The following is a 23,648-nucleotide window of genomic DNA, read 5'->3' on the forward strand; positions in this document are numbered from 1 at the left end:
CATTGCAAACGGGGCTAGGCCTTCCTGGAACCATTCTTTTCCTTGGGGAGCTTTGAATGGTCTAAGAAAAATGCATCTCTTTTTCCCTGTATGATACAAGTGTTTAAAATTGTGTTGCAGTAGACAAGCAAATTGTTTCCAGTCATTTGTTGGGGGAGTTAGGGGGAATGTCAAGAATGAGTGGGGGGCTATAGTTACAAGATGAAATGCTTGGGACTCAGAACAGTGAATAGGAGACCTTTCTTCTGACAGAGATTGAGAGATCTAATTCCAGGCTTGACGGTTGAGGCAGAGGCCACATTGTCATTCATGATTTGATTGGAGTGGTGAATAAAGGGGCTAAAGGGCTGAGGAAGGATACGATTGCTTTGGAAGCAGTTGCGAGCAGGTTCACTAGGCTGATTCCAGAGATGAAGGGGTATGAGGAAAGGTTGAGCAGGCTGTGCCTATACTCATTGGAGTTTAGGGGAATGAGAGGTGATCTTACTGATGCGTGTAAGATTCTGAGGGGGCCTAACAGAGTGGATGCTGAGAGGATGTTTCCTCTCGGGGAGGGATATCTGCTCACATTTTAAAGTGAGGGTGGGGAATTTCTTCTTTCAAAAGGTTCTTAGTCTTTGGAATTCTCTTCCACAGAGGGCAGCAGGAGGCTGGGTCACTGAATATATTCAAGGCCGAGTTAGAGGGATTTTTGATTGATGAGGGAGTTTAAGGATTATTGGGGGGGGAGCGCAAAGAGGAAAGTGCTGTTAAGGCCACAATCAGATCAGCCATGATCTTATTGAATGGTGGAGCAGGGCCGAATGGCCTACTCCTGCTCCTATTTCATATGATCTTATGAATGAGGCAGGGAGAGGTGATTAAAACCATTTACTGACACAAGCACGGACACTGATTGGACTGAATGGCCTGTTTCAGTGTTGTCATTTGAATGCATTGTTCTGTGTGGTACCAATCCTTTAGGTGCCAAGGAACAACGCAGCAATGTGTGGCAAAATGCAAAACCTGTGATATATCTGCACAAAGCACTTACACGTTTAAGGCTAGGCTTCAACCTTCCAATGCTTAGGCTGTAGGACCAGTGAATGGGAGCTGTGTGTCTTGCCTGAGCTTAGAATTGACCAGCTGGCCCCTGGGGACAACCACCCCGTTTCTGATAGCTGGAAACCAGGTAGCGTTCTCCCCCCAGACGGTACATCATGCTGGCTGCTCACTAAGCTGGGTAGGGAAGAACATCTGGCAATTTAACAACTCTTAAATGGCTTCAGTCGGGATTTAAATGGGCTGTGCCACTTCAAGCTGAGTGGCAACATGGGTGGTCAAACATTTTTTGCTGTGTCCCCAGAGGACGTGTGCACAAGGTAACATTTGGTCCCCTGCCCGTAGAGTTGTGGGCCAAAAGGGAGAAAGCTCCTGAAAAACAGCAGACGCAAAAATAAATTGAAGGCAGAAAGCAAAAGGCTCAACTTTCCACAGCTGATTTAACAAGCAAACAATTGTGGATTGAAAACAGAAAATGTTGGAAAAACTAAGCAGGTCTGGCAGCATCTGCGGAGAGAGGGAAACTCTGTTTCTGTTTTCATTTCAGATTTCCAGCATCCACAGTATTTTGCTTTCAACCTATCACAGATGCAAGTTCGTTGTGCTGTCCCTCAGTTGCCTGGAATGATTTTATTCAGAGAGCTTTCAGTGGGTCTGAGAAAACTGGCTCCTTCTTCACAAGATGTTACGAGTGTTTAAAATTATGACAGGGTAGAGAAGCAGAGTGAATTCAGTTATGTTCTTCCTATTTTACATCGTAACTTTGATGAACGAAAGACTGTTATTTCTACACTGCTGTTCACAACCACCAGATGTCTCAAAGCGTTTTACAGCCAACTAAGTACTTTTTGAGGTGCGCTCACTGTTGTAATGTAGGAAATGCAGCAGCCAATTTACACACAGCAAGCTCCCACAAACAGCAATGTGATAACGATCAGGTGTTGACTGAGGGAGAAATGTTGGCCAGGACGCTGGGGAAAACCCCCCAGCCCCACTCTCTTTGCCAAAATATTACGATTGGGATATTTTACATCCATCGGAGAGGGCAGCCAGGTGCTCCATTTAATATCTCATCTGAGCAACAGCGTCTCCGGCAGTACAGTACCCCCTCAGTACTGCACTGGAATGAATTCATTGGCTGTGAAATGTTTTGGGATGTCCTGAGGTCATGAAAGGCACTATATAAATGCATGCCGTTCAATCTTCCTTCAAAAGACATTGTGCCTGAACTTCCTCGGAGTGGCGATCAGCTCCAGATTGTCACTCCGTGCCCAATTTCTTACCTTAATTTTTTCGATCATAATTCTCCTGGCCTTCCAACTTAGGCCGGGTGAGATACAGGCAGTGAAGCACATCCCCAGGGCCCAGCATTGAAGCGCAGCTGAGTCTAAGAAAAGGAGGGAATCGGAGTTGGGGAGGGGGATGGTCGGGGGTGGAGGTCAGGGAGTCAGATGTGATGGGGTGTTCGTAGGTTGGGAGGGTTGGCATTCGGGGTGGGGTGGGGCGGGTCGGGTCGGGGGGGTGGTCGGGGGGAGAGGTTAGAGATTGGAGGGTTGGAGGTCGGGGGGTCAGAGGTGGGGAGGTCAGAGGGGGTGGAGGTCAGTCGGGGTGGGGTCATAGGTCAGGGATGAAATTGGGGGGGCGAGGTCGGGAATCAGAGGTCATGTGAGGTGAGGTCAGTGGGTTCAGATCTCAGTGATGGGGGAGTCGGTCCTTGGGGGGGGTGGGGGTGTAAGGCCAGATTGGGTCAGGCCTGGAGGGGTGGTCGAAGGTCGGGGTTGGGGGGGTGGGCGGCGGGATTCTGAAATCGGGGGTGGTTGGGGTTGGAAGGTCCGGTCAGGTTGGGCCTCGGTGGGAGGGTGTTGGAAGAGTCCTGTGGGGGTGAGGAAATCCCGTGGGTGGGGTGTCCCATAGGGGAGGGATTTAGTCAGGGGATGTGGGGTGGGGTGGGGGGGGGGGGGTGGGGTGGAAATCCCCTGGGCCTGTACAATAGTTACCCAGGTTTTAATTCTTCAAACTTTTTTCTGGGTAACTATTGGTCTAACCCAGTCAGAACCATCCAAATTTGTGATTTAAATCGCATTTTCAAATGGTTCCCAGTGCAGGACAATTATCTAGAGGAAGTTTGCACTGCTCTGGGCAATTGCCGTGCAAACCTTACCTGGGGACATCTGAAGGGATTCCCCAGCACATTTTTGGAGTACCCAGCCACCCGCCACCACCACCACCACCACCCCCCCCCCCCCCCACCCCCCCACCACCCCCGCAACCCCCCAATATGATGCTGGGTAGCTCGGAACTAAAAATTGTTACCAAAGGGCAGCAACAAGGGAAGATGAAGCACAACATGCAGGAAACACATATCGTCCATCAATAAATGTAGAATTGAACTTAGTCTAAGAGGTTCCACATGCTATTCATCCTTGCTGCTTGATATAGCTGATAATCATTCAGGGGTACAAGAGCAGGTCAGAGGCTAGGAACCATACAACAACAACTCACCTCCTGACTCTCCAAAGCCTGTCCACCATCTACAAGGCACAAGTCAGGAGTGTGATGGAACACTCCCCACTTGCCTGGATGAGTGCAGCTCCAACAATACTCAAGAAGCTCGACACCATCCAGGACAAAGCAGCCCTGCTTGATTGGCACCACATCCACAAACATTCACTCCCTCCACCACTGACGCACAGTGGCAGCAGTGTGTACCACCTACAAGATGCACTGCAGCAACTCACCAAGGCTCCTTCGACAGCACCTTCCAAGCCCAAGACCACTGCCACCTAGAAAGACAAGAGCAGCAGGTACATGGGAACACCACCACCTGGAAGTTCCTCTCCAAGTCACTCACCATCCTGACTTGGAAATATATTGGTTTTCTTTGTAGCTGGGTAAAAAAGCCGGAACCCCTTCCCAACAACACTGCTGTTGTTTGGTGTTCATTTTCCAGTAGGGGGAATGGTTACAGTGTCTACCCCAGCTCGGGTTGCCAATCCTCCTGGAATATCGGTAGGACTCTACAGGAATTGGCAAATCTCCCAGCGGCTAAAGAAATCATTATGGGTGAAATCAATCATCAGGGAGGGTGGATCCCACTGGAAATCCCAGCAGGATGGCAGGATCCTACTGGGAATCCCAACAGGGTGGGAGGATCCCAATGGGGATCCCAGCATGGTGGGAGGATCCCAGTGGGAATCCCAACCGGGTGGCCGGAGCTCAGGGGATTCACAGCAATTTTGGAGGATCCCAATGAGCTTCCCAGCAGGGAATGGGTCCCAGTGAGTTTCCCAGCAGGGTTACTGGATCCCAGTGGTTTTCCAGCAGGGTTACTGGTTCCCAGTGGGTTTTCCAGCAGGGTGGGTGTATCCCAGTGGGATCCCCACTTGTTGGGTGGATCCCAGTAGGCTTTCCAGTTGGGTAGGAGGATCCCAGTGAGGTTCCCAGCACTGTGGGAGATTCCCAGTGGAAATCCCAGCACGGTGGGTGGAGCTTAGGGCATTCCTAGAAGGGACGATGAATCCCAGTGGGAATCCCAACAGGTTGTGTGAATTCCAGTGATATTTCCAGCAGGATGGGAAGGTCCCAGCAGTGGTAGAGGATCCCAATAAGAATCGCAGTGAGATTCCCAGCAGGGTGAGAAGAGCCAAATGAGATTCCCAACATGGTGGGTGGATCCCAGTGCGATGCACAGCAGGTTGGGAGGATCCCAGTGGGATTGCCAGCAGGGTAGCTGGATCCCAGTGGGATTTCCAGCAGGAAGGCTGAAACCCAGCACAGTGGTTCCCAATGGATTCCCTAACAGGGTGATGGATCACAGTTGGTTTTCAAACAGTGAGTGTGGATCCTATCTGGTTTCCCAGCAGTGTGTGGGGGATTGGAATGGGTTTCCCAACTGGGTGGGTAGATCTCATCAGGGGAGGTGGATCCCAGCACAATTTAAAGTGTGAGTGGATCCAAGTGAAACTCCCAGCAGGGTAGACAGATCTTAGGGTGGGTAGACCCCAAAGTGGTGGGAGGATCCCAGCAATTAGGAGGGTCCCAATAAGATTCACAGAATTGTGCAAGAATCCCAGCAGGGTGGGTGGATCTCGCTGAGGTTACCAGCAAAGTGGATGGATCTCACTGAGGTTACCAGCAGGTGGGTGGATCTCACTGAGGTTACCAGCAAGGTGGGTGGATCTCACTGAGGTTACCAGCAAGGTGGGTGGCTACCAGTGGAATTCCCAACAGGGTAGATGGATTCCAGCAGGATGGGTGGATCCCAGTCAAGTATCCCAGCACTTTAGGTGGATACAATGAGAATCACATGGCGGGTGGATCTCAGTGGGAAACCCAGCAGATTGTTTGGATACAATGGGATTCCCAGCAGGGTGGGAGATTCCCAGTGGGAATCACAGCAAGGCGGGTGGAGCTCAGGGGATTTCCAACAGGGTTGGAGGATCACAGTGGGATTCCCAGTTGGTTGTGTGGATTCCAGTGAAATTTCCAGCAGGGTGGGTGGATCCCAGTGGGACTCAAAGCAGAATGGCTGGATCCCAATGGGATTCCCAGCAGAAAGGCCAAATTGTAGCACACTGGGTGTTCCCAGTGAGTTTCCCAGCAAAGTGGGTGGATCTCACTGAGGTTACCAGCAAGGTGGGTGGATCTCACTGAGATTACCCGCAAGGTGGGTGGCTACCAGTGGAATTCCCAACAGGTTAGATGGATTCCAGCAGGGTGGGTAGATCCCAGTCAAGTATCCCAGCACATTAGGTGGATACAATGAGAATCACATGGCGGGTGGATCTCATAGATTCCATTTTGATTTCCCAGCAGTATGGGTAGATCCCAGTGTGTTTCCCAGCTGGGGGGGGATCCCAACAGCATGGGAAGATCCTAGCAAGGCGGATACCAGCAGGGCGAGTGGGTGGATCCCGGCAGAGTGCCTGCATGGATTAGGGCAGGTTGGGTGGGGTGATCCCAGCAGGGCGGGTGGAAGGAACCCAGCAGGTTGGGTGTGTGGATCCCAGCAGAGCGGGTGGGAAGAGGGTCCCAGTAGAGCGGGTGGCAGGAGGATCCCAGCAGGGCAGATGGGTCGATCCCATCAGAGTAGGTGGATCCTGGCAGAGTGGATGGGTGGATCCCAGAAGAGTGGGTGGGTCCCAGCAGAGTGCTGGGTGGATCCCAGCAGAGTGGGTGGATCGCATCAGGGCGGATCCCAACAGGGCAGGTGGGCAGGTCCCAGCAGAGCAGGTCCCAGCAGAGCGGGTGGGTCCCAACAGAATGAGCGGGTGGGTGGGTGGATCCCAGCAGGGTGGGTGGGTGGGTCCCAGCAGAGCGGGTGGGTGGATCCCAGCAGAGTGGGTAGATCGCAGCAGAGCGAGTGGGTGGGTCCCAGCAGGGTTGGTGGGCAGGCGGTTGGATCTCAGCAGAGCGGGTAGGTGGATCCCAGCAGAGCGGTTGGGTGGGTCCCAGCAGGTTGGGTGGGCAGATCCCAGCAGAGTGGATGGGTGGATCCCAGCAGGGAGGGTGGATCCCAGCAGGGCGGATGGGCGAATCCCAGCAGGGCGGATGGGCGAATCCCAGCAGGGCGGGTGGGCGGATCCCAGCAGGGAGGGCGGATCTCAGCAGGGCAATTGGGCAGATCCCAGCAGGGCGGTGGGCAGATCCCAGTGGAGTGGGCGGATCCAAGCAGGGAGGGTGGGCGGATCCCCCTGCTGCGCAGCCCGGCTTTAGGGAGCCTGGACCCGGGCTGAAGCCTCCGCCTCTCCCCCCGCCCCTGATCCGGCGGCGGCAGCGGCAGCAACGCCCCGGCAATGGCGAGCGGCGCCCTCTCCAATGGACACGCCGGGCACCGGGAGCCCGAGCCCCGCAGCGGGACCGGGACCGGGACCGGCAGCGGAGGGGAGCCGAGTGCCAGCGCTCTGCGGAATGGCTGCACCCGGAGCCGGCAGGTAGGAGCCGGGGGGGCTGGAACTGCCTCCTCTCCCCCTCTCACTGCTCAACACTCACTCCACCTTCAACTCAACTCTCTCCTACTGCATTTACTCAGATACAATCACTCAACCTTCACCAAACTCCCAATCCCTCTCCCTCCGTCAATCCCTCAATCCCTCCGTCAATCCCTCTCCCTCCCTCAATCCCTCTCCCTCTGTCAATCCCTCTCTTCCTCCTCAATTCACCACTCCCTCTTTATCAATCTCTCTGTCACCCCATCACTCTCTCTCACCCTTTATCACTCTCACTCCCTCCCTCCCTCTCTCTCTCACCCCTTCAATCACTCACTCTCTGTCACCCCCTTTATCAATCTGTCACCCCATTTATCAATCTCTATCACTATCTCTCTCACCCCCTCTATCACTTTCTCACCCCCTTTATCACCCTCCCTCTCTCACCCCTTCGTCACTCACTCTCTCTCACCTTTATCACTCTCTCTCTCACCCTCTCTATCACTCTCTCTCTCTCACCCCCCTCTATCACTCTCTGTCACTTCCTCTATCTCACTCTCTCTCCCACCCCCTTTATCAATCTCTCTACCCCCTTTCATTTTATATATAATACATATAAAAATGTAATGATTGTTTTTTATTTTTTGAATGTATTTTATCATACTTGTTCATGTTTTTATATTTATATATTATACATTAAATATTTTATAATGTATTTTAAAGTCCTGCAATGAATCTGGTGATTCCCTTTTGGTTTGTCACTTTCTCTGCTTCCTTCCTCTGCTGGTGATCACCTTTAAATACTTACACCGTCTCCCTTTTTGATTCGTACATCAACTTGTTTAATTTTTTAAAAAAGTATTCTTACATTCAGTTGTGGGTTTATTCAGCTGTGATCATCGCTGTTTTTTAAAAGTTTCTCCCTGTGAAATGATTATCACTGGTTTTGTTTGGTACATTTTTATTAGAATTATTTTTAAACACATTCAGTTATTAATTTCCTCGGGTGTGATTATTGATTTCAAAGTTTTGTTCTCAACCACTTTGTAAACGTTTCCACGTTTCAGTTAGACAAACCTATATTTTCTGACACGCTCAGCCCTTCGGTTTTTTTTCGGGTACGATTATAGATTTCTTTCCTGTTGGTAATTACGTTGTAAATGTATCCTATTTAGTTTCACCCTTCTAGTTCAATAATTGTTTAAACATTCACCTCTGTATGTATTCAGGCACAATCATTGATTTAATTCCTGCTGATAATCGCACCATAATGTTGTTTCCTCTCCCGTCTTACATGTAGTCCTTCAAGTTGTTTTTTCTTTTTAAAAAAAAATGTATGCCTTGCACCTGAATACACGCAGAACTATTGCTCTGGGAGGAAGTTGAAAGTGAGGGCCTTTTTTTTTAATTCCTTCAGCACTCCTGGTCGCAACTACTTTTAGAGAAGTAAAACTCTCTTTTAAATGTTTCATTTCTGGGTAAGCAGGCGTTTAAAGCAAAAATGAAACCTTTGAATGAATCAGTTGACCGGTTGCGAAAGTAAAACTGGATTGTGTTGAAAGTAAGAGGGGGGTGCTGGAGTGGGACAGGCAGTCAGCAGCGTACAGCATGCAGCTGAAGGAAACTGGACCATTGAGGGCATACTGTAAGGTGGCCTGCTTGTATCTTCCAGTAGTTCCTGCATTAAAGGCGTGGAGTGCCTGAGATTGATTAGCGTATGAACGCAAAAGATCGACAGGTATTGGGCATATTAGCTGACGAAGCCAAATATTCTGCCGATGCGATTCATTTGAATTAATTTTTTTGGCACTTAAAAAGGCATGGGGTCACCGAGTGAGGAGGTGGGGGTGGAGTGGGTGGGTGGGTTCTAGGGAGTAGGGCAGGGGTAATGGAGGGCTCTGCCATCTAATGATGAGCTGAAAGAAATGAAGAGATTGCACAGAATATGAAAGGGTAAGGCGGTGGTGGGGGGGAGGTGCTGGGATTTTAGTTGAGGTTTTTAGGATTCTGACAGGAATCGAGAAGTCGCTGGTCGGGGTGGGTGAGTGGGGGGGGGAACAATCTCGAACAAAGGGACAAACCTTAAAATCAGAACCAGGTCATTCGGGTGAGAAATAATAATTTAAAAAAAAACCCCTAGAAAATGCCCGAAATAGTCATCAGGTCAGGCAGCACCTGTGGAGAGAGATAGAGAGTTTACCAGTCGGGAAATTTCCTGGCTTGGTGCCCACCGCCTCAGCACGGGGGTGGTGGGTGGGGGGGATAAAGCGCCTCGAGAGGTGAGATGTTTGTTCCGTGGAGCCAGGCACGTGCAGTTGCTGGAATCGACCCCGCCCCCCCGGAAACGGTTTGGAGGCGGCCACGGGGCTGACGAGTGCCGGGTTGGGCTGGGTGGAGGGCCCACCTCAGCTCTCTGGGCCTTCGTCCCAGTTGGATTGTTCAACATTAGGCCTTCCACCTCTTAGCTTTCCATCCCCTCATCCCACCACCCAGCCTGCCTCCTCCGTCCATGCAAACTGATGCCCCCGCCCACCTCCAGTGGCCCCCCTCACACCCCCCGTGCCAACCCATTGCCCCCAGCCTCCCAATGGCCCCTCTTATCCTCCATGCTAACTCATTCCCACCCCCACCCCACCCCCTCCCCCCCAATGGCCCCCTCATACCGTCCATGCTGATCCATTCCCTCCAACCCCCAATGGCTCCACATACTCTCCATGCCAACCCATAGCCCCCCACCTAATGGCCCCTCGTATCCTCCGTGTCGACCCATTCCCCCCACCCCCCAAATGACCCCCTCATACCGTCCATGCACGGGTGGCAAGCCCGAGCCCTTCTCCCACGTTAAGAAAATTGAGGTCACCAGGAATGGGGCCGGAATCCCGGAATTAAGTCCCCTCCACCAGGATCCTAGGAATCTCTCGACTGCGAGAGAATCCAGCTCACTGTTTCAGGTCTGTGACCCTTCGTGACGGAGACCTGGAACGTTGACTCTGTCTTTTCCCCCTCCGCAGATGCTGCCCGACCTGCTGAGCGTTTCCAGAACTTCCTGTTTTTATTTCTGATTCCCAGCGTCCGCAGTATTTTGTTTTTGCATTCAGCAGAGGGGTTAGCAAGCGCTTCTTAATGCAAAGATGTGGAACTCTCCTACCCAAAACCTTCAATGTTAATTATCTGAGGTTGAGGAATTGTTGCGAGACCAGGGCATAAAAAGATGTGGAGCTGAGGCAGAGAGATGGATTTAGGACACAGACTGATCAGCCATGATATCATTGAGAGCCAGTACAGGCTCAAGGGACTGAATGGCCTCTTCCTCTTCGTAGAAGGCCAGAGTTGAACAACTGAAGGCATAGGATTGGGATAGAAGAGGTTGTTGAGAGGTTGGGGTGTCAGGTGATATTATCTAAGGAATGTGCTAATTAAGGGTAGTAAGCAGGACGAGCAAGGTACAGATAGCCCTAATGGGGGTGGAGTGGGATGAAGGAATTGAAAAAGGCTAAAAGGTAGAGATAAAACAATGGATGGAAATACATTTAAAAATAATGGAGTTGCTTGCTCCCAATGTGGTTTCCTCTACATTGGAGAGACCAAACGCAGACTGGGTGACCGCTTTGCAGAACACCTTCAGTCTGTCCGCAAGCGTTACCCAGACCTCCCTGTCGCTTGCCATTTCAACACACTGCCTGGAAGGTAATGGATGAGAATTTTAAATGCAGTATATTAGAAGGAGCCCAGGTGGGTCCATGAGGATAAAGGCAATAGTTGAACAAGGTGCAGCATAAGGACAGAACACAAGGGATTGAGTCTTGGGAGGAGTTAGATGTTTGCAGGGGGAGGAGTGGAAGCCAGAAGGAAGCTGCTGCTTTCGGCTTCTCCCATTTTACTTGGGTCACCACAATTTTGGCTAATCGCCCTTCTCCATCTCCTCCTGTCAGTCGCACATCCAGCCTTCCAATCCCGCTGCATTTAAATCTCTCATCACCGCATCTTTCCATCTGGTCTTAGACCTTCCTCTACTCCTTCTCCCTGGCAGTTCCATCTCCACCACTCCCCTCACCACATTTCCTCTCTCCCTCACTTTCCACAACAGGCGACCGTTTCGACCTCTTCTCGGCTACTTTCTTCACTGACCCCCTGATGTGCAGGTTCCTGACACTGTCCTTTCCATAGACTCATAGACCTTTACAGCACAGAAGGAGGCATAGAATACAGCCCATCGTGTCCGCGTTGATCAGTAAAGATCTGTCTACGCTAATCCCATTTTCCAGCGTTTGGCCCATAGCCCTGGAGGCTATAGCAATGCAACTGAATACCTAAATACTTCTTAAATGTTAGGAGAGTTTCTGACTCAACCACCCTTTCAGGCTGTGAGTTCCAGACTCCCACCACACTCTGGATGAAAAAATTTCTCCTCAACTCCCCTTTTAGCTGCTATCTCTTACCTTAAATCTATGCCTCCTGGTTATTGACCCCTCTACTAATGGAAAAAGTGCCTTCCTATCCACCCTATTTATGTCCCTCATAATCTTATACACCTCTATCAGGTCCCCTCTCAACCTTCACTGCTCCAAGGAAAACAACCCCAACCTATCCAATCTTTCCTCATAGCTCAGACCCTCCAGCCCAGGCAACATCCAGGTAAATCTCCTCTGCACTCTCTCCAGTGCAATCACATCCTTCCTATAATGTGGTGACCAGAACTGCACACAGTACTCCAGTGGTGGCCTAACCAGTGTTTTATACAGTTCTAGCATAACCTCCCTACTTTTGTATTCTATGCCTTGGCCATTAAAGGCAAGTATCCCACAGACCTTCTTAACCACTTTATCTACCTGACCTGCTACCTTCAGGGGTCTGTGGATATGCACATCAAGGTCCCCCTGATCTTCAGTACTTTCCAGGGTCCTACCGTACATAATGTAATCCCTTAGATAAAAGCAAAAAACTGCAGATGCTGGAAATCCAAAACAAAAACAAAAATACCTGGAAAAATTCAGCAAGTCTGACAGCATCTGCGGAGAGGAACACAGTTAACGTTTCGAGTCCGAATGACCCTTCAACAGAACTAAGTAAAAATAGAAGAGAGGTGAAATATAAGCTGGTTTTGGCGGGGCGGGGGTGGGGGGGGTGGGGGGGTGGGGTGGCTGGCGGTGGGACAAGTAGAGCCAGTGATAGGTGGAGATAACCAAAAGATGTTACAGACAAAAGGACAAAGAGGTGTTGAAGGTGGTAATATTATCTAAGGAATGTGCTAATTAAGGGTAGAAAGCAGGACAAGCAAGGTACAGATAGCCCTAGTGGGGGTGGGGTGGGGTGAAGAAATCGAAAAAGGCTAAAAGGTAGAGATAAAACAATGGATGGAAATACATTTAAAAATAATGGAGTTGCTCCCAATGTGGTCTCCTCTACATTGGAGAGACCAAACGCAGACTGTCTGCAAGCATGACCCAGACCTCCCTGTCGCTTGCCATTTCAACACTCCACCCTGCTGTCATGCCCACATGTCCGTCCTTGGCCTGTTGCATTGTTCCAGTGAAGCTCAACGCAAACTGGAGGAACAGCACCTCATCTTCCAACTAGGCACTTTACAGTCTTCCGGACTGAATATTGAGTTCAACAATTTTAGATCATGAAGTCTCTCCTCCATCCCCACCCCCTTTCCGATACCCCCTTTTTTTCCAATAATTTATATAGATTTTTCTTTTCCCACCTATTTTCATTATTTTTTAATGTATTTCCATCCATTGTATTATCTCTCCCTTTTAGCCTTTTTCAATTCCTTCACCCCACCCCCACTAGGGCTATCTGTACCTTGCTTGACCTGCTTTCTACCCTTAATTAGCACATTCCTTAGATAATATCACCACCTTCAACACCTCTTTGTCCTTTTGTCTATGACATCTTTTGGTTATCTCCACCCATCACTGGCTCTACTTGTCCCACCCCCCTTAAACCAGCTTATATTTCACCTCTCTTCTATTTTTACTAACCAGCTTATATTTCACCTCTCTTCTATTTTTACTTAGTTCTGTTGAAGGGTCATTCGGACTCGAAACGTTAACTATGCTCCTCTCTGCAGATGCTGTCAGACCTGCTGAGGTTTTCCAGGTATTTTTGTTTTTGTATAGTGTAATCCCTTGCCTTGTTAGCCCTCCCCAAGTGCATTACCTCACACTTTTCCGGGTTGAATTCCATTTGCCACTGCTCTGCCCATCTGACCAGTTCATTGATATGCTTCTGCAGTTTATGGCTATCCTCCTCACTATTTACCACCCTACCAATTTTTGTATCATCCACAAACTTTTTGATGATACCCCCTACATTTAAGTCCAAATCATTTATGTACACCACAAACTGCAAGGGCCCCAGCACCGAGCCCTGTGGAACCCCACTGGAAACAGACTTCCAGTCACAGAAACATCCCTCTTACCAGCACCCTCTGCTTCCTGTCTCCCAGCCAGTTTTGGATCCAATGTGCCACTTTGCCTTGGATCCCATGGGCTCTTACTTTCCTGACCAGTCTGCCATGAGGGACCTTATCAAAAGCCTTGCTAAAGTCCATGTAGACCACATCATATGCATTACCCTCATCAACATTCCTGGTTACCTTCTCAAAAAATTCAATCAAATTTGTCAAATACAACTTTCCCTTAACAAATCCATGCTCACTATCCCTGATTAATCCATCTCTCCAAGTGCAGATATATTCTGTCCCTCAGAATTCTTTCTAGTAGCTTCCCCACCTCTGAGGTTAGACTAACTGGCCTTAATTTCCTGGTCTATCCATTCCTCCCTTTTTAAATAGTGGGACAATGTTAGCAGTCCTCTGGCACCTCACCTGTGACTAGAGAGAATTTGAAAATTACTACCAGCGCCCCTGATATCTCTTCCCTTGCCTCCCTCAACAGCCTGGAATAAATCTCTTCTGGACCTGCAGATTTATCCACTTTTAAGGCTGCTAAACCCACTAGTACCTCCTTTCTCTCTATGTTAATTTTCTCTAACATTTCACAGTCCTCCACCCTCATGTATATGCCTCTGACGTCCTTTTCCATTGTGAAGGCCAACGTCAAGTATTCATTGAGAAATGTACCTACAACTTCTGGATCCAGATACAGATTGCCCCTATGGTCTCTAATTGGCCCTACTCTTTCTCTAGTTATTCCCATCTCTCCACACACCCATCTCAGCATCCACATCTCATTAGTATCCAGTCATCGACCCTCTCTTCTTGATGTTGCCAGAGTTTCTGCGCTTCTGTAACAAGGCCGGTCTCACAATTACGATAAAAGCAAAATACTGCAGATACTGGGAATCTGAAACAAATACAGAAAATGCTGGAAACGCTCCACAGGTCTAACGGCATCTGTGGAGAGAAAAACAAAAGCAGAGTTAACGTACGGACTCGAAACGTTAACTCTGCTTTTTTTTTCTCTCCACAGATGCCGTTAGACCTGCTGAGCGTTTCCAGTATTTTCTGTTTTTGTTTCCGGTCTCACAACTGTCTTGTAAATTCTTCCGAGGAAGAATCTTCCTGACTGAAAACCAGTGGGGGAATGCACAAGAAATTGAGTCCAGAGGTTAGACAGAACTAGACAATGTTGTGGCTGTGGAAGAAGGAAATCGTTTCCACAGGGAAAGGAAAATAGCCCCTTAAGACATTATGCGCATCTGTACTGACGTCTGACAGCATGTTACTCTGAGGGGAGCGGTAGGTTTGCCATTTTTATTTGTCCTTGGGGTTGAGGCCGAAAGCGGGACAAGGCCGCACTTAGTGCATGTTTCCAGCTGCCCAAAGATGGTGGTGGTGGGCTTCCTTGAACTGCTATTCCCTTTGTTGTTCTGCTGTTTCCACCTTGGTGATAGCTGGGAAATTGTAAGGTTTTCCATCCAGTACCGAGGAAGGAACAGCGTCGAATGTCCACCTGAGGGTGGTCCATGATTTGGGGCGGGGTTTGGAGATTGTGGAAGGTCACACTGGAAGACAGCGTTTTCAAAGTAACCTTATGTACGCATCAGTAACTGGCAAATACAGCAGCCAGCATTTATATAGCCCCTTTCCTGTAATAAAATGTCCCAAGGCACTTGACAGGGACATTAACAAACAAAATTTGACACTGAGACAGACGTGGAGGTATCAAGTCAGGTGACGGAACATGTTAAAGGAAGAGAGAGAGGTGAAATGTGAGGAGGACCTTTTCAACGTGGCTGGTAATGACCTGGAACTCGCTGCCTAGAGGGTGGTGGAAATGGAAACGGTCCATGATTTCAAAAGGAGATTGGGCAGGCTTTTGAGGGGAATAAAATTGCAGGGCTACAGGGTTCGAGTTGAGGAGGGGTGGGAGGGGGGTGGTGGTAAAGGGACAGACTGGATTGCTGGACAGAGAGCTGGCATGGACTCGATGGGCCAAATAGCCTGCTCCTGCACTATAATGACTCCTCCCGAAGACAGAGACAGACCTGCCACAGTGGAGCAGGTGGGGGTGAATGCTCTGCCAGTTATCAAATGAAGTGGTACAGTGAAAGCAGGATAAAATTCCTTTAACAGGACACAAACTGTAAACGCCTAGAGAGATAGCCAAGCCGAGCTGTTTGTCGAGAAATAATGGGCGGCATTTATGAGAAGCGAATAAAATACTTTCAGTACCATTAGACTGTGTGTTTTACAAAAAGAGAGCTTGATTATCTAGACAGAACGGACGTCACCAAGAATGCTGGCAGAGGGTTAGTGTGGATTATGCTGGTGTTCTTTAAAAAAAAATAATTAACTATTACCCTTTGATATCCATCTCAAGTGACTCATCATGAAGTGTTTTATCGTTCTATAACCTTCCTGTATTTTGACCACTGATTGTTCAGGGAGGAGCCAGTGAAGTGTAATCCTCCAGTGCCGCCTTTTGCACGCTTTCAGGAGATGGTAATAACCACGGCTTCGCTGGGCACGAGAGTCAGGAAGTGTTGGTGCAACAGAACAATTGCGTTAAGTGGTGAAAACTGAGCAAACCATCCCAAGTCCGTTGGAAAACAGGACATTACTGCTTTGCAGCAGATTGTGAGGAAGTCGCAGCCACTACTGCTCCTCAAGTGACATATTTCAAGGAAGTAAACGTTTTCAGAAATTAAGAGGCGCAGGTCGAGGATATGAATCTGGGTGCTGGCTCCTGAGTGTGCTGTTCAATGGACTGTGTCTGTAGGCCTCTCCTGTGCCATCACACAGTTAGAATGAAACTTACAGCGCATCCCCAATCCCAAAGGAATTACTGTTGAAATGTGGTGACTGCTGTTGGTGAAAACATTGGCCTAAAAAAACTTACATTTCTGTAGCGCCTTTCACGGCCACCAGTTCCCCTTTAAAGCCAACAAAGTATTTTTGAAGTGGAGCCGACTGTTGTATGTAGGAAACGCTGCAGTTAATTTGCGCACAGCAAGCTCCCACAACGTGACAATAACCTGATAATCTATTTCTTGTGACGTTGATTGAGGATAAATATTGGCCAAGGCACCGGGGAGAACCTCGCTCTGCTGTCCTTCAAATTGGTGCTGGGGGATCGTTTGTGTTCACCCGAGAGGGCAGACAGAGCCTTGGGTGAACATCTTGTCCGAGATATTACGAATTCCCACCAGTGTTGTTCTCTTTAGGGCACGGAGGTGGGGTTAAGAGGAGATCTGATAGAGGTGTTCAAAACCCTGAGGCATTTTGAGTAAATAAGGAGAAGCAGTTTTCAATGGCAGGGGTCTCAGTAACCAGAGGAACATGGATTTAAGACAATTGACAGAAGAGCCAGAGGCAACACGAGGGAAAAACTGTTTATGCAGCAAGTTGTTGCGATCTGGAATGCGCTGCCTGGTGAAAGGGTGTTGGAAGCAGATCCAGTAATAACTCCTGGAAAGAAATTGGATAAATAGTTGAAGGGGAAAAAATTACATGGCTATGAGGGCAAGAGGGGGCTGGTTAGCTCAGTTGGCTAGGTGGTTAAGCATGCAGTTCAGAATATTGCCAACAATGCAGGTTCGATTCTCGGTTCCGGCTGAGGTAGGCTTGGGACCTGACTCCGCGCCCTGTTCCTGAGAATGGGAGACAGTGGTAAGCTGCCACTGACAAAAAAAAACAAGGCAACGGCTTACAGTGAAGCACCAGTGGACAATAAGCCAAAGAGCTGCCTTTGAGCAGAGCACACTTACCATACCATGGGGCAAAGAGCAGGTGGATGGGACTAATTAGATTATACTCCGGAAAGAGCCAGCACCGGTACAATGGGCTGAATGGCCTCCTCATTCTTTGAATAGCAGATGAGGATGAGTGATCAATTAACCTATTTCTAGTGATTTTTATTTTATGGAAGGAATGTTCTCAAAGAAGTTCAAAGTTCTCCCTGTGTAGCCCAATGGTTATCAACAACAACTTGCATTGATCTAGTGTCTTTAATGCAGTCCGAAGGCCCAAGGAGCTTCGCAGGTGGATTATCAAATAAAGTATGACACTGAGCTACACAAGGAGGCATTGGGCTAGATCATCAAAAGCTTGGTGAAGGAGGTAGGTTTTAAGGAGTCTTAGAGGAGGAAAGCGAGGTGGAGAGGTTTAGGGAGGGAATTTCAGAGCTTAGGGCCCAGGCAGCACTTAGGCCAAATATCAGGGATGCCCAAGAGGCCAGAATTGGAGGGGCGCAGAATCTCAAGGCCATGACGAACCCTTTTTTAAAAAAAAACACTGGTTCAGCCTTCGCTGGAGTATTGTGTCCAAACCTGAGCACCCACACCTCAGAAAGGAAGTGAACGCTTTAAAGAGGGTGAAGAAAAGCTTTATGAGAATGGTTCCGGGGTGAAGAACTTCAGTTACGTGGGATAGATTGGATTAGCTGGGGCTGTTCTCTTTGGAGAAGAGAAGATTAAGAGGAGATTTGATGGAGATGTTCGCAGTCATTAGTGGTCTGGACAGAGTAAATGGGGAGAAACTGTTCCCATTGGTGGAAGGATCGAGAACCAGGGGGCACCGATTTAAGAACCAGAGGCAACATGAGGAAAAAATATTTTTGACACAGTGAGTGGTTAGGATCTAGAATGTACTGGCAGAGTGTGGTGGAGGCAGGTTCACCCGCGGGCTTTCAAAAGGGAATTGCATAATTATCCAAAGAAGAAAAAAATGCAGGGTTATTTTGGGGGGTGGGGGGGGTGGTGGTGCGGTGAGGGGGGTTGCGGTGTGGCATTAAGGTGAATTGCTCCTTTAGAGATCCAGCATGGACACAATGGGACAAATGGCCTCCTTCTGCGCTGTAACCATTCTATGATTCTCTGTCAGAGCTGTGGGACTGGAGGATGTTGGAGACATTGGGGGGGGTGGTGGGGGTGAGACCCTGGAGGGATTTGAAAACGAAGATCAGGGTAGTAAATCCAGGTGGGGATTTTTTTTCATTTTTATGTCCGCTGTGACAATTTGACAATGTAGCACTTGCCTCAGGCCTGTGGTCAAGCTTCGACCCTGGTCAGCAGCTTGGCTGACCTATAACCTCCTGACTCTGGGGTGGGGGGGGGGGGGGGGTGGGTGTGAGGCCCTTGGTGAAAATGCAAAAGCTATTTTGCGAACTTGGCAAAGGTCGCTGGCAGAAATCCAAGTGCTGAGTCGGCACGAGGATATATAAATAAAAAAGGGCAACGTGAGGAAATCGTGGAGAAGTGGAAATATAGATTCTGCTTTCAAAACCACAGCAGCTGTGTTTTTTTTTTATTTTCTACCTATCTCCGTGTGCAAACCATCTTTGTACTCCAGTTTACAGTACACACTTGGGCACTGTTTTACTTTGTGTATTTGTAGCTTAAAGCTGCTACTTTTGCATCGTTATAAAAACAAAAAAAACTGCAGATGCTGGAAATCCAAAACAAAAACAGAAACAGAAATACCTAGAAAAACTCAGCAGGTCTGGCAGCATCGGCGGAGAAGAGCACAGCTGACGTTTCGAGTCCTCGAAACTGCTGTTCTCCGCCGATGCTGCCAGACCTGCTGAGTTTTTCCAGGTATTTCTGTTTCTGTTTTGACTTTTGCATCGTGTCGTGTTGTAAAAGAGAGGGATTAAAAAGCAGAAAACGCTGGAAATACTCAGCAGGGTTATGGCAGCATCTGCAGAGAGAGAGAGAGAGAGAAAGAGAGCCGCGCTTCCAGTTCGACGATGACCTCGTTTTTCTCTCCCCACAAATGCTGCCGGGCCTCCGCTGAGCATTTCCAGCATTTTCTGCTTCCGTTTGGGATTTCCAGCACCCTCAGTGTTCTGCTTTGAGATTTGTAAAAGAGAAGGTGGGGGGGGGGTTCAACCCCCAGCCCACCAGCTCCCCAGTCGACACGTCCCATCATCATCCTGACTTGCAGAATCCAGGGGCGAAATGAGGGGGGACAAAAATAATGTTTAGGCTGCGAGTCGACACCTGTCGCCTTTTAAAAGAACGGTGGGGAAGCGGTAAATTTCCAAATGGAATCGGATAAACACTTTAGCCTCGATTTTTACACATCGGTGATTCCAGCTCAAGTCCCGCCAGTTGGGTGAATTTATTTTTAAACTTCCCTATGGCCGAACTGCCCGACGTCAAGGCCGCCTCGAAACTGGCTGCGAGAAAGAGCCATTTCGGATCCCGAGACCTTAACTCTCTTTTCCCCGTCCGCCGATGCTGCCGGGCCTGCTGAGTTTTTTCCAGCATTTTCCGTTCTTGTTTGAACCCAGCAGGATCTGGAGACAGAGAACAAAGAAAGAAAAGTACAGCACAGGAACAGGCCCTTCGGCCCTCCAAGCCTGCGCCGATCGTATTGCCTGTCAAACTAAAACAATTTTGCACTTCCGGGGTCCGTATCCCTCCATTCCCATCCTATTTTGATTTCCATCTTTTTTAAAAAAAATATTAGTTGGGGTGACAGTGGCTTAGTGGTAATGTCACTGGACCAGTAATCCGCAGGCCCAGGCTTTAATGTCCTGGGTGGGGAGGGAACACGGGCTCAAACCCCACTACTCGGGCAACTGGCGTCATTGAAACTCCGTTAATAATCTGGATTTAAGAAGCTGGCCTCAGTGGTCGCCGTGACGACGGCTGCCGTAAAAGCCCATCGGGTCGACCGGTGCCCTTTTAGGGAGGGAAACCTATCCCACCCCCTGCCCGGTCTGGGCCTATGCGCGACTCCTGAGCCCCGCAGCAATGCGGACGACTCTTGGCTGCCCCCTGAAATGAGGAGGCAGGGGGAAATTAGGGGCGGGCAACCAAACGCTGGCTTTGCCAGCGAGGCCGAGAGAAAAAAGTTTTAAAAAATAGTGATTCCTAAAGTCATTTTCAGTAATTAAGACGGCTGGATGCAGGTTATATTGGGGTGCAGCGGTCAGTTATTTAGCAGTAAACCTTTTTTAAAAATGAAGCTTTTAAAACAGTTCTTTCAGTCTTGGTGTGCCCAACCACCCCCCCGCCCCGCAACAAAAAATCCATTTAATTTTTAAGAGCCTGACAGAAACTCGCTGTGGTGATTAATTTGACCTGGGGGGCACCGCCAGCCTTGCAATGTCTGTTTTTTTTCCCCACGTTCGCGCAAAAGATAGCGGCTACTAATGGCGGGGCTGCAGTTGAAATTCGTGTTATTTTTCTGGGCAGATTGTGCTGAAAGGCTCAGCGCAATCGAATGGGAACGCCTGGCCGGTGAAGGGAAAATGTTTACAGAGCTACGGGGGCGGCTAATTGGATCGCACGGCCAAAGAGCCAGGAAAAGCACAGCAGACCAAGTGGCCGCCCTCTGTGCTCTATCATTCTACGGGTCGGCGCTTTCTGCTTCTTCTGCTGTTGCAAGTCCCGCAACATCGGCCTGTAGGTTCCACAGCTATTTTTGTTTTAATTGCCCCCCCCACATTAGCCCTCTCTCTTCCCCTTGTGAGGCTGGCTGGGGTAGTTTGGATTGTTGTAATTCCTTCAGCAGGTCAACTGGAATAGATAAGTTAAGCTCCCCTGAGAAATTGGGTCAGAGGCCATCACTGTCCTGATGCACTATGGGTACCAGGGGAACCAAGGAATATGGAGATACGGAGGAAATTAGCGGAGTTATGGCGGAGGATTTTATTGCATGGTGGAGCAGGCTTGCTTGCCCGAGTGTACCCATAGAATGGAATGGTTACAGCACAGAACGAGGCCATTCAGTCCACTGTGTCTCTGTTGGCTCTCTCCAGGAACAACTCACCTAGTCCCACTCCCCTTTCCCTGTAACCCTGCAAACCATTTTATCCTTCACCAAGGCATGACTGAATATGTCATAAATACAGATCAGCAGGTCAGACATGGCTGGCTCTGCCTCCACCACACTCTCAGGCAGTCCATTCCAGATCCTAACCATTCGCTGTGTAAAAAAGCTTCTCCTCATGTCGCCTTTGCTTCTTTAGCCAATCCCTTTTAAATCTGAGCCTCTAGTTCTCTACCAAATCTCCTCTCAACCACCTTCTTTCCAAGGAGAACAACCCCAGCTTCACTAATCTATCCACGTAACTGAAGTCCCTCATCCCTGGAACCAGTGTGAATCTTTTCTGCATCCTCTCTAACACCTTCACATCCTTCCCAAAGTGTGGCGCTCAGAACTGGTCACAATGCTCATCCCTGAAATCATTCCCATAAATCTGACCCTAATAATAATTGGAATTTCAAAGTTGTATTGTACCTTTTCCCTCTGTCTGTCTCTCTCTCTCTTTCTCTCCCAGTCTGTCTCTCTCTCTCCCAGTTTGTCTCTCTCTCTCCCTCCCTGCCTGTCTCTCTCTCTCCCTCCCTGTCTGTCTCTCTCTCTCCCTCCCTGTCTGTCTCTCTCTCTCCCTCCCTGTCTGTCTCTCTCTCTCCCTCCCTGTCTGTCTCTCTCTCTCCCTCCCTGTCTGTCTCTCTCTCTCCCTCCCTGTCTGTCTCTCTTTCTCCCTCCCTGTCTGTCTCTCTTTCTCCCTCCCTGTCTGTCTCTCTCTCTCCCTCCCTGTCTGTCTCTCTCTCTCTCCCTCCCTGTCTGTCTCTCTCTCTCCCTCCCTGTCTGTCTCTCTCTCTCCCTCCCTGTCTGTCTCTCTCTCTCCCTGTCTGTCTGTCTCTCTCCCTCTCTCCCTGTCTGTCTGTCTCTCTCCCTCCCTCCCTGTCTGTCTGTCTCTCTCCCTCCCTCCCTGTCTGTCTGTCTCTCTCCCTCCCTCCCTGTCTGTCTGTCTCTCTCTCTCTCTCTCTGTCTGTCTGTCTCTCTCTCTCCCTCCCTGTCTGTCTGTCTCTCTCTCTCCCTCCCTGTCTGTCTGTCTCTCTCTCTCCCTCCCTGTCTGTCTGTCTCTCTCTCTCCCTCCCTGTCTGTCTGTCTCCCTCTCTCCCTCCCTGTCTGTCTGTCTCTCTCTCTCCCTCCCTGTCTGTCTGTCTCTCTCTCTCCCTCCCTGTCTGTCTGTCTCTCTCTCTCCCTCCCTGTCTGTCTGTCTCTCTCTCTCCCTCCCTGTCTGTCTGTCTCTCTCTCTCTCCCTCCCTGTCTGTCTGTCTCTCTCTCTCTCCCTCCCTCCCTGTCTGTCTGTCTGTCTCTCTCTCCCTCCCTGTCTGTCTGTCTGTCTCTCTCTCCCTCCCTGTCTGTCTGTCTGTCTCTCTCTCCCTCCCTGTCTGTCTGTCTCTCTCTCTCTCCCTCCCTGTCTGTCTGTCTCTCTCTCTCTCCCTCCCTGTCTGTCTGTCTCTCTCTCTCTCCCTCCCTGTCTGTCTGTCTCTCTCTCTCTCCCTCCCTGTCTGTCTGTCTCTCTCTCTCTCCCTCCCTGTCTGTCTGTCTCTCTCTCTCTCCCTCCCTGTCTGTCTGTCTCTCTCTCTCTCCCTCCCTGTCTGTCTGTCTCTCTCTCTCTCCCTCCCTGTCTGTCTGTCTCTCTCTCTCTCCCTCCCTGTCTGTCTGTCTCTCTCTCTCTCCCTCCCTGTCTGTCTGTCTCTCTCTCTCTCCCTCCCTGTCTGTCTGTCTCTCTCTCTCTCCCTCCCTGTCTGTCTGTCTCTCTCTCTCTCCCTCCCTGTCTGTCTGTCTCTCTCTCTCTCCCTCCCTGTCTGTCTGTCTCTGTCTCTCTCCCTCCCCCTGTCTGTCTCTCTCTCTCTCCCTCCCTGTCTGTCTGTCTCTCTCTCTCTCCCTCCCTGTCTGTCTGTCTCTCTCTCTCTCCCTCCCTGTCTGTCTGTGTCTCTCTCTCTCCCTCCCTGTCTGTCTGTGTCTCTCTCTCTCTCCCTCCCTGTCTGTCTGTCTGTCTCTCTCTCTCTCCCTCCCTGTCTGTCTGTCTCTCTCTCTCTCCCTCCCTCTCTGTCTGTCTCTCTCTCTCTCCCTCCCTGTCTGTCTGTCTCTCTCTCTCTCCCTCCCTGTCTGTCTGTCTCTCTCTCTCTCCCTCCCTGTCTGTCTGTCTCTCTCTCTCTCTCTCCCTCCCTGTCTGTCTGTCTCTCTCTCTCTCTCTCCCTCCCTGTCTGTCTGTCTCTCTCTCTCTCTCTCCCTCCCTGTCTGTCTGTCTCTCTCTCTCTCTCTCCCTCCCTGTCTGTCTGTCTCTCTCTCTCTCTCCCTCCCTGTCTGTCTGTCTCTCTCTCTCTCCCTCCCTGTCTGTCTGTCTCTCTCTCTCTCCCTCCCTGTCTGTCTGTCTCTCTCTCTCCCTCCCTGTCTGTCTGTCTCTCTCTCTCCCTCCCTGTCTGTCTGTCTCTCTCTCTCTCCCTCCCTGTCTGTCTGTC

The 23,648-nt window shown here is 49.7% G+C and overlaps 1 protein-coding gene across 2 annotated transcripts in view; it reads left to right on the forward strand.

The window, feature by feature from the left end:
* Positions 1-6,795: 6,795 nt before the first annotated feature.
* The window catches only part of sptlc3 (serine palmitoyltransferase, long chain base subunit 3), a 128,125-nt gene continuing 111,272 nt past the window's right edge, over positions 6,796-23,648 (forward strand). Inside the window, exon 1 of one of the 2 annotated variants that reach the window (XM_041176126.1) lies at positions 6,796-6,974. In XM_041176126.1, coding sequence (XP_041032060.1) covers positions 6,837-6,974 — 138 coding nt within the window. In that variant the 5' untranslated portion in view covers positions 6,796-6,836. The remainder of the gene's footprint in view (positions 6,975-23,648) is intronic. The other variant, XM_041176118.1, reaches the window with a different exon arrangement.

This window comes from Carcharodon carcharias, chromosome 2, assembly GCF_017639515.1.
Source record: "Carcharodon carcharias isolate sCarCar2 chromosome 2, sCarCar2.pri, whole genome shotgun sequence".
Lineage (NCBI taxonomy): Eukaryota > Metazoa > Chordata > Chondrichthyes > Lamniformes > Lamnidae > Carcharodon > Carcharodon carcharias.